Below are 17,546 nucleotides of genomic sequence, written 5' to 3'. Positions count from 1 at the left end.
CTAACCCAGTTTTATAACCATACTTTGAAACCCTCCTTTGGAAACATAAACCAAGTATAAAACACTACTTAAAAATGAAAAAAAAAATGTAATCGAATTTAAAACCTTACTTTGAAACCCTAATTTAAAACCTTAACCCTAGATTGAATTGCTACACTTAAACCCTAACCCTAAGGTACAAAATTCAATTTTACATGCAAAAATGTTCTCTTCATGAATCGCATGATAATCACTTTGAAAATGCTCCTGTTTTGGTTCTGAATCTAAAGATGAGTGTCAGGTCTAATATCTTTATTTACTGATTTTGATGTACTTTAAAATTAGTTTTTAAATACAGTATTCATCCCTAACATCCTTCGCTGTTTCTCTTTGTGACCCCCAGTGGAAAACGTTTTACCCATGATGCAAGTTTTCGTCCTTTTTTGACAAAAAGCGACCCAAAATTGGCTAACATGCTAACACAGTTTGTAGTATTTCTCCAACCCTTAACATCGCCCCCTGTGGGCAATTAAAAAGAATGCATGTTCAATAATGAATAATTCTGATGGATGGGCAGAAAACAGGATACGTCTTTTTTTTTTAGCATAAGTCAAATTGTCAGTCAACGAGCGCAAAACATTTTTAATAGGACAAGACGCTTGTCTAAAAATATGTTTTTTATTTAATTTAATGACATGAAAATCACTCCCCGTGCGTGACACACATGGCGAGGCGGCGGAGCCTCCGCTCGTCTCCTCGCATTAGAGATTCGTTATTAGCCTCGCTCTCCGAGCACAAAACCTTTAATTGGCCTAAATGTGACAGATGGAAACGGAATGACAGCCCGCGTGTGTGTTTGTGTGTCCCTGCGCGCTGCCTTGGTCTTGTAATCACAGCGACAAGAAGGTGATGAGGACAGCGGGATCTTCACGCCCGGAGGTTGGGGGGGTGGGAGTCGTCATCATCACCCATAAATGTTTCAAAAAAAAAAATCATAATAAAATGGAAATGAGCTCTTAATCTGCGCTCGAGACACTGGTGGTACCTCCAAACAACTCCTCACGGGGTGACGTGATTAGAAAACACCTCTCAACCTCCAAATGAGTGATAATGATGAACGCGTCAGAATTAAAGCGCTCGGAACTTAAAAATAGCTCCAGCAAAAGTTGGTAAAAGTCTTTCATCACAAAAAGAGACAAATTCATCATCATTATTAAAGATTTTTTTTTTTTTTAATTACGGAGTTGGGAAAAATTGATCACTGGTGTGTGCAAGTTATGGCGAGGATTAAAGCGGAGTTCATCATTGGACTGAAAGTTTGTGAATCTTAAAATGAAGCTGAAAAACGACTCCGCAGGAAGGGTTGATAATAGTGTACAATGTTTATAATCAGATTTGAAGCCGACTTATTCATCATCATTAACGGCAGGTTCATTAGCAGAATTAAAGCTGATGAACCTCAAAATGGCTCCATCAGAAGAGTTGATAACAGCAAAAATGCACAGCACAAATGAAAGATAATGAACCCTACAAATGATTTCAATAAAATACTTAACTGCAGCGATTGTAGTTTTAATAGCAGGTATTGCGTTTTTTCTTCCATCACATTTAAAACGGCGTTCAAGATTTCGGTGAAAGATTGCGAACCTCAAAATGACTCACGTGAAAGACTTAATACGTGAGACACTTTTTTTCAACAAAGCGAAGTTTGCCATCCACTCGCTGTGGTGACTATAAACAAGATGGTTAATAATGAAAATTATATAAGTATCCCTAAAACGTATCATTTTTAACGAAAGAAAAAGAAACCCACCAAAACAACTTTCAGCAAATGTTAACTTTACTTTTACACTGCTTTATACATCTTACAGCTTATTCTAAATCTGAAAAAAATGATCTTAAAGTGCATCAAAGTGCCCGAAATGCAAAAAAAATAGAACTAGTTTGAAACGAATTCAAAACAACTTTCAGCAAATGTTAACTTTACTTTTACCCTGCTTTATACATCTTACAGCTTATTCCAAATCTGAAAAAAATGAGCTTAAAGTGCATCAAAGTGCCCGAAATGCAAAAAAAATAGAACTAGTTTGAAACGAATTCAAACTAGAAACATTTTTGACCAACTACATCGTTACTCCCCGTGTCAAGCATAACCCAACGCCAGACCTGTCCAAATACAAGACCTTTGTTCCCAAATGTAACCAGAGTAACCCTGTCCTCAACGCAGAGCCCACGGCCCCGACGCCATGATCCTGGTGGATGGCCAGCCGCTGCAGTCCAACGGCGAGCTGGGCCTCTCGCAGATGCTTCACATCGCCTCGCAAATCGCTTCGGGCATGGTCTACCTGGCCTCTCAGCACTTCGTCCACCGAGACCTGGCCACACGCAACTGCCTGGTGGGCAACGGCCTACTAGTTAAGATCGGCGACTTCGGCATGTCAAGGGACATCTACAGCAGCGACTACTACAGGGTAAGTCGTCCGGATTCTTCCGTTTCGTGGATCTCCTGCTTGTAACCAGGCGATCAGATTTCAGTTGAATCTTATTCGTTTAGATTTTTTTTAACGGTTTCCCGTCCAAGAATTGTCATTGAATCATCAATTCTATTGGAGAAATTCAAAGTTACCTGTGATTCTGTGCACCAGCCTCTCATGGGAGAAACTCGGTATACTGTAATAGCATCATATTTGTCTTCCCCCCACACTGCCTCAAAAGAAATCTAACCTTGTGTAAACATCAGAGAAATGTCCAGAATACCCATCAAAGCTGAACTACTTTCTGCATGCCCAGTATGAAAGCGAAGCCTGGTAACCAAGGTGTCTGTTTGGCATCTTCAATGTCGACTGTGCAAATATTTCCACGTCCAGTCTGCCCCGGTCTGCAGGGACGTGCCGCGCGCGAGAATTTATCGTCATTGCAATTCCGAGCATGTCGTCCAACGCTGTTAGCATTCCGCTTGTAGCCTCTCGGGCTTGTTTGTGCTCATTACAACGACCTAGGGGGGCTTTATTACTGATTTGACCTAGTTTAATTCATTCCTAATAACAGGAGTGGTATATTTACTTCCCCTGCAGAGTGGCTAATGCTAACAGCACTGCACTTAAAAACATTCTGTAGAAATGACTTTTCGTGAATGAGAAAGGAAGTAAAAGTGAAGTGGAAACAGACCATTAATTGTAGGTATCTTGAAATGGTTCCAAACCAAATTCTGGATACTTACACTTCAACTGTACAGTATGATTAAATAAAACACAAGCTTCAAGCAAATATATCCGCTGAGAGTAATCAGTTAAAAAAAGATGGTTTAAATAACCAAGGTTAAAGCTACAGAACATTTCCAGTTGCTACAAATGGAGTGAAAGTTCAGTGTTGCTGACGTTCGTTGACCCCCTCCAGTAAACACAAATATGAAAATGGAAAAAGTCAACCAAGTCAGGTCAGTCAACTGTGAAGGTAGGTTGCCTAAAAATTTGCTGGAACAATGTTTGCGACACAGTTTTTTACACTGACCTTTCTTACAGACTTATGTAGTGTTGCAAACAGTTAGGAACCCCCCCCCCCCCAAAAAAAAAACAATTAGGATGTCAGAAACTTGCGATCATTTCCAATTAAAATAAGAGCGATAAAACCAAAGTAATATTCCATTTTCTTCAAGTGGAACTGTACTTTGACAGTGCTACAGCTCCCATACATATGCAAAGACCATCTTGACATACAGCTGTTTCTTGTGTTGCTGCACCACCTAGTGGCCGAATGCCTTATGTTATTTGTGTGCCACAAAGCACTTCCTGATTTAGTGGTAAGTGGGGATTCGACAACGACAATATGAGCACACGGAGCTTCCCAAAACACAGAAAAGAAACCTGAGACAGAGTACCGGGAGTTATGACCTCATAGTAGCCAATAGGCAACTCTTCTCGCAAGTTTACTCATGGGATGTTGTTGAAGCTTCATCTGTGACTTTAAGAACACTATTATGTGTGTAACGTGGATTTTAGAAAGATTCAATGATGACAGTCCCTATATGCGAGGTCCTTAAAGGCGGCACAAATAAACATGTACTTGTCATTTTTTATAAAAACTGCACACTACTCGAAAGCAAGTTCTGTATTTGCCCTTACGGCTGCCGCTTTTTTTTCCTCCTCGTCTGTTTCCTTTACCTCACTCAGAGGGGAATTTATTGAGGAAATTTTTTCACCCGCTTGAATAATTTATCGAGTCATTTGCTGATTCGGCGCACGTACGTGCGCACTGCAGCCGGGAACCCGAGAACGACGCTATCATGTATGTTGAATGAGGACATTCGTTCAAATGTATGTTGCATGAGGACTGCCAACAAAAACAAGATGGGGATTTTGTGCTTGTTATGGATACCAACCCAAATCGTTTTTAATGCTCTATTGGCAAGAGATGAGGAAAAAGTGTGATTTGTTATCAATTTATCTTTTGGATGCATTAAATTAGTATTGTACGTGATTGCTTTTGGGTTCATGATAACAGTTGCCCTCGGGATTGGGTTTCATGGTTTAGCCACATAGTCCACATATAATTAGTATTTTTGATTAATTTAGTCAAAGATTTTGAATTCTCTGAACTCATTCAGTACCAGCCTATTTTACACCCTCCTCAATCAAGCAATCAAATATTTATTTGTATAGCCCTAAATCACCAAAGTCTCAAAGGGCTTCACAGATGAAAAGAGGTCCTGTGGAGACCTCCTTCGAAAAAAGAAGTCGTACAAAGCTCCTCAAGCCCAACACAGAAAAATGAAAGAAATATTTATAAATAGATACCTAGTATTGAATTTCTGGGCGTTTCGGGGAGTGAATGAGTTAAGTACGGGAATACTGGGCTTTGTGCATGCGCCAAACAAAACAAAATTAGTCCAGTGGGTATCAAATAGGAGTATGAGAACCCCTTAGAGTACATGTGGGCACTTTAGGGGATCTGTGGGGGTTTCTGCAGGTCTCAGCAAATCTAATGTAATGCTTTTTAATGCCAATCCAGAAAATGTATGTGTATATGTGTAAATGTATGTGTAAATGTATGTGTTTATTTTCAAATTAAGAGCAAATGAATTGGAACAACAAACCAGTTAAATGTGAAATGGTGCTATAGCGATTCCTTTGCTATATGTTTGCAATGTGTATGTAGTGATGCAACATCCGGCAGACGAGCCAGGAATGATTTTTTTGGCTGAAAAAATATATCGCAGCGGATTGAAAAACGGGCCAGAACCACAGACCTAGTCTATGATAGTCTCCTTAATCCGCTTAGTCTATTCTCCGGGTTGTCAAAGCACGTCTCTTATTTTCATACGGCAATTAATTCTGCCTGTTAAAAGCAAACAAAGGTTACAGGTAGCCGTTGAAAAGAAATCACTTCAAACTGCTCGTTAGAGTAAAATTATGCGTCGTGACACACAGGGGTGCCTGTCAGGAAAAAAAGATGTAAGGCCTTACGTTGTGTGTAGCCCACGGGAGAGTAGGATAAAAAAACCTCGCTCGATCCCACCACAGGCTTGCCGGCAGCCCGGATGTCTCCATTTAGCAACGGTGTTTTGTTTTGAGCAAAAATATAAATAGGAAGACACCCACTATAACATTTTATTCCATTGCATATTTCGTTGTCTTCAGTTTTTGCTTGCTTTTAATTAATCAAATTCTACTGCGTTTCTGATTGGTTTAGATTGATTAGTTTTGAATGTTTTTTTTTTTTAATTTCCTTTCTATAAATGCAATCAAAAGCATTTCGGTTTGGCTGTCATCTACTCAACATGAGAGCGAATATGCATCTGTTGGAGAGGAAACCTTTTTTTGTTGATGGAAAACGTCCAATCGTGTTAGTTCACATACTGTACTTGAGACCATTACAGTCGCAAGCTGTTTTTTCCTCATTATATAAGACTAGAATTAGTCCCGCAGATGGGAATATCTATAAAGGGCAATCTTTTTGAGGTACTTTTTTTTTTTTCTTGGTTGGCATCTTCGCAAGAGACAGCTTTCTATTTCAGCAAGCCCTTTATGTATATATAGAGCATTGGTGTCAAAAATCCAGTCCTCGAGGGCCGGTATCCTGCATGTTCTCCGGTTTTCTCCTGATTCAAATGATTAGTTCATTAACAGGAGCTTGAAAATGATCATTGAATACTTGAATCAGGTGTGTTTGAGACACAGGGTTCAAAAACATGCAGGATACCGACCGTCGAGGACTGGAGAGCAACAACTATAATATAGAGACTTAACTAATGTATTTTAGATGGCCTGTCAATAATAGAGCATAGAATGCTTTGCTGCAAACTCTTTCAATGTTATGTTTGATCTTTTTAAACACGATTTTCTTAATACACCGGTACAATTAACACACTTTTATAACATGTATAAACAGATTAAAAGGCAGAATCTGCATTTTTTCGGGGGGGCGGGGGGTTCATTCCAGTAAGTAAGAAGCGCTAGAGTGCTTCTGTGTCTGTTTCAAGGACTTCCAGTACTGTATATGTTCCCGAGCCCCGTTGCCTCTACCTGCTCTGCTTTGAAGACAAACGGTCCCCAGGTTTTTCCCCCTTTCAAGGATCAAACAGGCACTTCTTCCTCTGCATTATTTATCGAGCAGCAGCGGCTTTGTGCTAATGAGCGCGCAGGTTATATTTATTACGGCTGCGCCGCGCTAAGGAAAACACTATTTTTTTCATCTTCAAGCCACCCCCTTACATAGTCTGCTTTTTTTCTTAACACAGAGAGAAAATGTTCTTTTTGACCTGGAATGACGTTATAACTAAAAAAAACTTCTCTTTTGGAGGTTTAATGTAGCTGACAGACAGCTGCTTGATGACTGAATGACACAGATTTTATTCATTACTTCCCCAGACTTCTTTCACGCTGAGTGGTGTTTCTCACAACCTATAGTCCCCAACTTAATGGAGTTTTTTTTTTTTTTTTTTTCAGCCCCACATTTCATTCTGCGTATATGCACTATATGGGGTCCAGCCTGACGCCTCTTTGCAAGCTGGTGGAAGGATATTTCCAATGTGCATGTTGGCGTGTAATTAAAATTCCAGGAATTGTGCTATCACAGGAAGGCAGGGGAATAACTGGCTAATGTTGGAAAAAAATACACTAAATCACTCATACTTTAATTCTGAATCAAAATAGCTCATGTCTAAAAACAAAAAGAAATGCCATAATTGTGGAAAGTTTAAACTCAAATGCAGGGAGGCAAACAGATAGGCTGTGCTCAATATAATAATGTAATATAAAGACGACAAAAACATGTAAACAAGACTGCATAAAAAAGTGACAAATCAACAATTGCATCAACACCGATAATGACAAGAACGGTAAGGAAACAGGAAACTAAATACACTCAAATCTGACGAGACAACATTGAACACCTGGGCAGGACACAATTGGAGCAGGGAGCTGATTGGCAGACACAAGCGAAGCAGGTTAATTGGAACATTTGGAATTACACTAAACAAAACACTGAGACAAGGGGAACAGAAACATGAATAAGTAAGAACAACACAAACTCAAATCCAAGACATGAAAGGAACACAAAAACTAAACACAAACTACTTTTGTAATTGTGAGCTATATTATTTATATATATATATATATATATATATATATATATATATATATATATATATATATATATTTTTTTTTTTTTTTTTTTTTGCCTCAGGGTTCTGTTTTAGTCTTTCAAAATGGAAATTAGCTTTTATTTCATTTCATTTTTTTTTTTAATGTTTTGCTTTGAATGAACATGACTCTTTTGCTTTAAATAATATGATATGCTCGCACATTGCCTGGCTGAACTCGATAAATTGATTTTTAACATTAAAAAATGTGCGTGGCCCTCACGGATTAGTATCTGACTGCTATTATTGTGTTTTCATCTAAAATGTTTTTTTTTTTTTATGTGTTTAAAGCATATAGTAGCGATTAAACTATTCCCCCCAAAAATATTCGGCCCCTGATAGCGCGGATTTCTATCTGTGGGTTTCGAACTTAACCCATCCGATAAACGAAGCTTCACTGTCCTTTTTTTCCCCCGATAATGCCGTTTATTTTTCTAACATTTTATGTTTACAAGTCAAGCACGGATACCTGAAAAAAATAAGTCAACTGAGTTTTACTTTACGGTTCGTGGGACCACAATACCTCAAAGCCTCGCGTGACTTCACACCATCGCCCTGAGAGCCGAGGAGTAGTAAAAATAAAATAATCGCTGTAATTTTTCTCATTATTCTCCGTCAACGTCACATGGAGAAGCCGGCGAGGCTATGCATGTGGGAAGCAAAGAATTCTTTTTTATTTGTGGCCCGCGCAAACCGGATTAGTGCTCTGCCTGTCCTACCGTGGCAGGGGAGTGATTGGATTAACGGCGTAGAGAACGCAGCGGCGCGGCGGGAGGATAGATTACCGGCACCGGTCGGCGTTTGTCGATGGCCGCTCGGCGGGCCCCTGCTGGGAGCCCGAGAAGGCCTTCGACGTCTTGAAAGGGGGCCCTCCTGATAACCATCTCCACGTGAAACGTCTGGCTCCTCTCCCCGCGCCGCTATATCTGCTCCCCCGGCTCCGGCGGTTCACTTTTCGACACTCTGACGTCCATTAGGCGTCTTGGACCGCGGCGCTGCTGAGTGCAGATAAAGCCAGTATTGGCTCGGGCTGCTCGCGTACTTGTAGGCGGTGGAAGTATCAAAAGCGCTGTCTACGACTGCTATGGCGCCAGTGTGGATTCAGCAGTTTGCGTATGCATCGCAGCCTGTGTACGCGCTTTTTAAAAGGCTATTTCCAAAGTGAAATCTTGTCAAAATAAGCCTAAGTGCACGAGTTGAGATTTCACGTGAAAGTTTTCAGCCCATCCATGGTCCGATTCGATTTCCGGATTTAGTTTCGTTTGTGTAATGACCTCTTAAATGCTAGATATAGTCAAAACGTGGCGTTGAGATGAAAGTGAAAAGCAAGACCAGATCAATAAATTCGAGGGCGATACGTCTGAGTTTGAGAGGAGACCAAAAGCTCAAAGTGGCAAATGGACTTTCACAGCACTTTTCCACCTTCGGTACTCAAAGCATTTCACTCTGACCACTCATATACTGACTGATGATGCAGTATTGGGGGTTCATTGTCTTGCTCAAGGAGACTTTGACGTGGTTGGGGGTTGAACCCATTGAGTCCTGCCACCCCATGCCTCTAAACCATAGGTGTGGAACTCCAGTCCTCGAGGGCCGGCATCCTGCGTGTTTTCCGGTTTTCTTTCCCCAACACACTTGATTCAAATAAGTAGCTCATTAGCAAGCTCCGCAGGAGCTTCGAAATGTTCCCAATCATTTGAATCAGGTGTTTTTGAGGGAAAGGGTTTGAAAACATGTAGGATACCGGCCCTCGAGGACTGGAGTTCGACACCTGTGCTCTAAACCATGACCAAGACTAATTTTGTGTTCTATATTATTAGCAATAATTTTACACCTCAGACTTTTTACCTAAAGCCAGTCTTCCTGATGTCTGAGGTATCACACAAAAGTGAACCCCTAAAAGTGGTTTGTACATGCATCAAGATCTCATGTTCTACAACATAAGTAACAACAATTTTATTCCAAACATAGCTACCACTAAGTACTAGGTACTTTCAAGTAAATAACTTTGAGAAGTGGAGATTAAACGCAGTATAAAATGAAAATCCAAAACAAGGTTGGTCGGTTCCAAAATCACAAATCAACATCAATACAAGAGATGGAAAAGTTTTTTTTTGAAAATAGACGGACTTAGAAGGACCTTTAGCACGGACCCCCGATCGACATGTAAATCGGCTTCAGTCGGCCCTCAGTAATTGTCATTTTTTTCAAGGTTTTGTACCATAAAGTACACGCCGGAAATGCACCCACCAAGAGCGGCTTCCGTTAACAGCTCATCAACTTTCAGATGATAAGTTCAAAATCAAGACCAGGTTAATAAATCCCATGCCTGAAACTAGGCAGTGTGCCTCCAATTTATTTGATCTCGGAACAAGATCTTGTTTACCACAACATTAGTTCAAAAGTCTTAGACTGGGATAATGAGCGCAAGTGTGACCAAGTCCAAATTTCCTAGTGAATGATATAAAATAAGATCCCCTAAAAGAAATGTTGAATAACACAACTCATAACCGATGGCAATTTTGGAGCTAGTATCAATAATATCAAGACCCCTTCCTGTGAAGTCAAGAATAAGGTTTTTTAGAGGTCTGATCATGTCAAATCCAAAGTCCTCTTTTTCTCTGAGGTTAGTGACTAACATTTGACTCAGAGACCACGAAATAACCTTAATGTGAGACTGATGTTGAAGACGAAACTAGCAACAATGCTAAATTAAATATAAACTACATTTGCTTTAAAATTGCAGCTCTCTACATAGTAATCAAGGTAATTGCAGCCAAGACCTTTTCCGGTTCATATTATATGACCCGCTGTCCTTTCAAGTCATACTTTATCCGTGCTCATTTGCCCGGTAACTTGCAACTCTAGCCGGGAAAATGATTTCCTTCCCACTAAAAGCTCCCCGGGGACTGATGCGTTGCCTTATTGAACAAGATGCGGCTAATCGAACTGTTGCAGGCGTCAGCCTAATTGCTGGTGAATGACTTCTGAATTAACGGTTTCAACTGTCTCGGCGGGGGCGGATCATGGTTTTTAGTTTTGGTATTATCTCGAGAGTATGCCGGAGGTTTTTGGCGGTAAAGCGTGTGTCGTACTCCCCCCTCCCCCTCCGTCTTTGACGTGCAGCTAATACCTCTGACGCCCCGTGGGTACGTCGAAGTGGGACTGCAGACTCGGTGAGAAAAAGACAGAGAAAAAAATCATTTCTTCTCTGGGATGCAGCTAAATTCAACACTTAACCCCTGGTAGGATTAGTGGCAGACAGAGTTTGTAGCGTGGCGACGCACAGGTGCAAACGTGTCTGAACGTGTTACCGTCAAGCAAATTGGAGCCGAGAAATAACGCTGGGTAAATCCCTGGCTGGACCTGCGGATAAATGCGTGAGATGCTTACAAATTCAACAAAACTATCAGCTCATTTGATCTCCTAGACAGGACTAGCAAATGTGTTTAGATTTCACCCGGCAAAGAGAGAATTGGAAAATGATGCACTTCATTTATTTTGCTGAAACGCCAGAAAAGTCCAAAATTCAATGAACTGTGCTTCAGACTCACAGTCAGCATTTAGGCGCACTTGAAAGCTTTTCAATACGTGGACCTCCAGGCGAGGTGTGTCGATACCCATTTATGTAAAACCTAAGGAGGCTTAACCCGAACGGTTCCCGTACAACCGCAAATATAACGTGTGAAAGGTAGGGCTTTTCTTTGTTTATTCGGGAACATCTTCTCCAGATGCGGTCCGATGGACGCACATCTGCTTCAAAGTCGCGCGTGAAGGGCGCGCGAAAAGGCAAACGCCAGACGTCAAGTCAGCAAGTTAAAGTTGACGAAGTGAGGGCGCTGGAGGACGTTGTGCATAAACGCCCTGGGAAGGAGCTGTCTGTTTGGCAGCTTGTCAAATCTGCCGCTTCTTTTACGAGCATCGCGGAGATCCAGACGCCGTGTCAAGCCGACACCAGGAGAACGTGTTTGCCTTCCAAAGCGAGGAAGGCAATTAGTAGAGACGACTACGTTTTCCTGTGATTGCTTTGTGCAGAAAATGTCACTCTGCATACACGATGGAATTGGTTCTTGTTTGTACTGTGTTTGAAACCAGGATGGATTTCTACATGGCTGGGCAGATTAGAGGATAATTTAACGGATGAACAGCTGAGATACACATGGACAGAAGGATACATTATGTAATCAATAGGTGAATGGATACACCACTGACTGAATGATGAATGAATGAAAACATGGAGGAGATGATTGATGGATGGATGAAGAGAACGGATGATAAGTAAACTTGAAGCCATATAGGCGTATATTTGGACGGACGAATTGACGAAAGGACACATTCAGTGATGGATTGACTGGGCGTCAGACTGATGAATGGAAATCATGGGTGATTAATGGATGGGCCGGGGAACAAATGGTTCTCCAGATGGACATGCATGTACTGTAAATAATAAATACATAAAAGGATGAATGAACAAATAGAGTGGAGAAGGGAAACTGGATAGATAGTTCTACAGCTTGTTGGACAGATGGAAGTGGCGAGCAAACTGATTAATGGAAAGAATAGATAAAATAAGGATGGACAAATGGTCAGATGGATTGATGAATGGGTGAATGAACAGATGGATTGAACTGTGGGTGTTTACATGGCTTTATAGACAAATCCGTGGATGAATGGTTAGATTGATGAATGGATGGACAGCTGCTGGTCATATGGACGGACGGATGAATCAAAGGAATCCAGTGATGAATGGATTAACGTTTGATAGGCAGACGTTGGATGGAAAGCTGGACCAGTGGATGCAGAAGTTGTTATGATGGGCAAAAACCTGAATTGATGGATATAACAAATGAATGGATTACTGATTGGATTAAAAGTCAACATATAGGGGTAGGATCAAAAGAGTTAGTGTTGTTAAAGTTTAGCCTCAGTAAGAGTTCGGGCTCCAATTCGGTTTGCGATATTAGGGAAAGGGGTAGTTGGGCTTGGGATAGATGAGTTAGCGTTGGACGGGATGGTTGGGGTTGGTTAGGGGTTAAAATAAGATGAATTAGAGATAGGGGTTAGAGTTCATAGCGTTGTTTTTAAAAGGGTTTGGGTTCATAAGTTTTGGCTCAAGTGTGTGAAGTGTCCGATTTAGGTTTTAATGCAGGACCTCCAGAGCCACAATCCAGCCTGTTTTCAATGTGTTCCTTCAACTAACACACCTGATTCAAATGATTAGCTCATTAGCATGCGTTGCAGAATCCTGATAACGACGTTGATTCGAGTCAGGTGTGTTGGTTGAAGAGAAACATTGAAAACAGGCGGGATTGAGGCTCTTGAGGACCGGACTTGGTGGCTTTAGGTCCTGGGTTAGTCAAGAGGGTGTAGGTTAGTTGGGTTAAAAGTTAGAATTTGTAGGAGTAGAATGATTAAGTTATATTTTTTTGCATAGCTTTAGGAATAGTGTTGGTGTTTCTCGTATGGCTCATGTATTTATGATTTGGTTAGCGGGTAGGGAAGTCCGGTTCCTCAAGAACCATTTTTTCGATGTCTCCCTCACCGTTCACACCTGGTTTAAATAATTTTCTCATCAGCAAGCCCTTTGGAAGCCTGCTATCGATCCCGATCATTTCAATCAGGCGTGTTGAATGTGAGACACATCAAAAACAGTATGACTCTCGAGGAACCGGATTTCCCAAACCCCGGATTAATTTATTGTCTAAGTTGGCAGCGAATGCGGTAATACGTTTAGGCTTCATAGATTTAGGTTTAGTTTTACCAGTTGTGCTCATTCTTCAGGGGAACTTGTCAAGAAATCGATCGCTTTGTCGAATTTCCACACACCGCAGCTTAAAAAGCGAGTGCGCTTTTCCACTTGTGTGTAGCATCATTTCACAAACAACAACAGATTGACTGCCCCGACTTTCCTTCCATAGTATACGGCTATCATTACAAAACACTTTGTAGTACAGCCAAATAACTTTGTGAGGGGTTATGGTCATTTCTCGTAAATTCTGCAAGCTCGGATTGCAAAATGAGCAAGGCGGCAGACGCAACAAAATACTGAAGTCAGGACCTCCATTGATTGGGATCTTTTGTACTCTCCAAGAATTCTCTTAAGGGTTGAACCAAAGCACTATGCTAAATCAGCGTGTACTAACAGCAAGGATAAATTGTTCCTCCACCGGTCGGCTGGACGCTGTGGCCGCGTGTTATTTATATGATCTGTCAATAGTGTAATTTGACCCCCCTGGTACGAGACCCCGCCGTAATCTCTGCGATCTCCGTGATTAATATTGTCTTAGCGCGTCGAGCCGAAATGCGCAATATTGCGCCGCTCTTTGCCACATCCGTCTTGTCCAGCTCATCGCCACTGTGATTAAAGCAGCCGCACGCGGGCACAAGAAAGGGGGAAATAGATTTTTAAAAGCCATGCCTGCAAATGGAAGCTGAGGGGCGAGATGATGAATGGATGATTGTTTGATCGATTAATATCCAGCCTTGGAGGATTTACGGCGACAGGGACTTCATTTCATGTTCGGCTGCCTTTGAAGCCATTAAAGAGATCACAGTGTGCACATCCTTTCTCTGCCTTCCGCTTTCAGTCCGCCTTCTACCGGTGCACAGGTTGACATGTTCATACTGAACTCTTATAGATCGAAACCCAATTTGAATGTTTACGATCATACATAAGTGCAAATTGGTATGAGGGGGGTTTCTATCCATTCTGGCATCAATAATCTTCTTAACTAGATAGACAGGTGTTCGGATGGATGCTCAAACAGGCAGATGACTGAGAGACAAAGAAAAATGGATCTTCAGGTGTAGAGTAGATGTACGGCTGGACGGTCAGATGAGTAGATGAAAAAGGTTCCGTACATGAATAGAGCAGCAGATTTCTGCAATCGAGCAATAGCTAGGTCGAAAAGATATGAGTGGATAGATAAACAAATGTATGCGATGGATAAACAGACGGACAGACGGATTCATATTTGGATGGATGGATGGATGGATGGATGGATGGATGGATGGATGGATGGATGAATGGATGGATGGATGGACAGATGGATGGACAGATGGATGGACAGATGGATGGATGGATGGGATCAGTAGAGGACTAGAGGAAGGTATGGCCTCATGGAATAATGGATCCATGTTTCCATGGATGGATGGGTGGACGGACGGACGGACGGACGGACGGACGGACGGATGGATGGATGGATGGATGGATGGATGGATGGATGGATGGATGGGATCAGTAGAGGACTAGAGGAAGGTATGGCCTCATGGAATAATGGATCCATGTTTCCATGGATGGATGGGTGGACGGACGGACGGACGGACGGACGGATGGATGGATGGATGGATGGATGGATGGATGGATGGATGGATGGATGGATGGATGGATGGATGGATTGGATCAGTAGAGGACTAGAGGAAGGTATGGCCTCATGGAATAATGGATCCATGTTTCCATGGATGGATGGGTGGACGGACGGACGGACAGACAGACAGACAGACGGACGGACGGACGGACGGACGGACGGATGGATGGATGGATGGATGGATGGATGGATGGATGGATGGATTGGATCAGTAGAGGACTAGAGGAAGGTATGGCCTCATGGATTAATGGATCCATGTTTCCATGGATGGATGGATGGATGGATGGATTGGATCAGTAGAGGACTAGAGGAAGGTATGGCCTCATGATTAATGGATCCATGTTTCGATGGATGGATGGATTGGATTGGATTAGTAGAGAACTAGATGAAGGTATCAGTGCATAGATATTCATTGGACAGATAGACAATTCTATGAGATGAAAGATGAATGGCCTCATGGATTAATGGATCCATATTTCAATGGATGGATGCATGGATGGATGCATGGATATGGATTGGATCAGTAGAGGAATTGATGAAGGTATCAGTGCATAGATATCCATTGGACAGATAGACAGCTCCATGAGTGGAAAGATGAATGGCCTCACGGATGAATGGATCCATATATAAATGGATGGATGATTGCTTCCTGGTTAATACCCAACCCCTCGGATTTAGTGTGACTTCATATCATATCAGCCTGCCTTTGAATCCATTTAAAGGGATTCCACACGCACCGTAGCTTCGCTTGCTGTATGAATATATACGTACCTAACCTATACAGTATGGGTATAAACAGACCTAAAACATTTGCATGAACACAAGGCGCTGGCTTTTCAGCAGTCACTATCTACCAAGTGATCAGAAGACTTCCTTGGAGCGCATTCTGAAGGTTTTTGCTCGCTCTGACAAAAGCTGTTGTTTAAGACCCTACCCTTGAAGGATTTCACCAATGCGTAACAGAACAGGTGGCGGATGATTATTCGCCATCCAGCGGCGATGGCGGCAAACATTCATGAGATGTTAAGCCCACGGTATCACTCACATGCAAGGACACTTAATCCCCTAACGCCCGGGAGATACCTTAATGACTGAATATTTTCCTGAATGTATGAGGTGTTTATTGGTGTGGGTTCTAATCTCTTTCTTGTATAATCAGGTCGGAGGACACACCATGCTCCCAATCCGCTGGATGCCTCCCGAGAGCATCATGTACAGGAAGTTCTCCACAGAGAGTGACGTGTGGAGCTTCGGCGTCATTTTATGGGAGATCTTCACATACGGCAAGCAGCCTTGGTTTCAACTGGGTAACAATGAGGTAAAGAGTCTAGTTTTTGCTTTTCACTTAGTTTCTCATCAATTCCGTTTTTTTTTTTTTTTGTGGTCACTTTTTGCTATAACTCAAACTACAAGCTCATAAAAAAATGAATAAAGGCAAGGCAGAAAAAAAGTCTGACGATATAATTGTAATAATCGTCATTTGCCTTGCTTCGTTTATGAACACGTATTTGTTTTCGCCCTAAAATGGCTCCTCAAATTAGAGCCAATCATTGTTGTCTTTTGATGCAGTTATTAGCCGCATTTGAAATTAATACGGCAGTGTGTACGTGCGCACGTGTGCGTGCGTTTGTTACACGGTCCACTCTTTTTTTCTCTGGCGACAGCGGCTTGGTAATTACACAGCTAAAAGAAAAACCTCACTTTTAAGCTCAAAATGGAGACTATCGCCAAGCGTGCCGTTTGGAAATAATGTTCTCGCGAAGCCATGTCAGAGTGTCAAAACAACAATTATTCACGTAGCTAATTGGAGTACAAGCCCAACAAAGGCAACAATCCGTCATCCCGTTAGCGAGGTCTCAAAATTGCCACCCACGCAGTTAGCGCTACTCCTTTGCAATTCTTAATAAAGATCCACTTTGCGTGTATCAAAATACGAGGCAATCCCTCTGACTTTGTTTTAATGAAATGGGAGTCAACAACTTCAGTCAATGTAATATTCGGCCAAACATTACGTTGAAATTTGTTTCTGGACGAAGTACGACTCCATTACTGAAGACCATGTGACACACTCCAGGCCGTACCTTGCAGATGAAGTTTTTGACAATGCATTGAATTTTCAAACGCAGAGGCGACGGAGTAATCGTAAGTTGAATTTTTAATCATTTGTATTTTTCGAAATACATTAAGTGCGAGATTTCTGTTTGGAATTATTTCATTCAAAATCGCATGTTCTGCAAAGCGTAGAGTTAGATGAAAAGTGTGCGACTTCAGGTACATAAAAGATTTCTGCACAAACTGGAGAATATTGAGAATAATTTTCAATTTGTGAAGCTGAAAAATTCACCATAATTAGGATTTCTACAGGGTCTTTCCTAAAATTTGCTACTATTTAAGAAGTAAACATGACTGAAGGCTTCGTGTGGAGTATTAAATGTATTTCTTAAAATTTATATGAAAAACTACGAATTTCGGTTTGCGACTCTACGATAGGTGAATTTCGGTTTGCTTTAAAGTGTATTGCGAAACCGTTTATCCCCAATCCCTGTTTATTAACCAGTTAC

General features: G+C 41.6%; 1 protein-coding gene across 1 annotated transcript in view; it reads left to right on the top strand.

Moving 5' to 3' along the window:
* ntrk3b (neurotrophic tyrosine kinase, receptor, type 3b) overlaps positions 1–17,546 on the top strand; it is a 203,723-nt gene that overhangs the window by 179,735 nt on the left and 6,442 nt on the right. The window contains exons 17-18 of the mRNA XM_088413455.1: positions 2,207–2,450; positions 16,145–16,303. Coding sequence (XP_088269581.1) covers positions 2,207–2,450; positions 16,145–16,303 — 403 coding nt within the window. The remainder of the gene's footprint in view (positions 1–2,206; positions 2,451–16,144; positions 16,304–17,546) is intronic.

Source organism: Hippichthys cyanospilos, chromosome 4 (assembly GCF_059441005.1).
Source record: "Hippichthys cyanospilos isolate Australia breed blue-spotted pipefish chromosome 4, RoL_Hcya_1.0, whole genome shotgun sequence".
NCBI lineage: Eukaryota > Metazoa > Chordata > Actinopteri > Syngnathiformes > Syngnathidae > Hippichthys > Hippichthys cyanospilos.
Note: the sequence above shows the minus strand (reverse complement) of the source record. Positions and strands in the feature narration are given on the sequence as shown.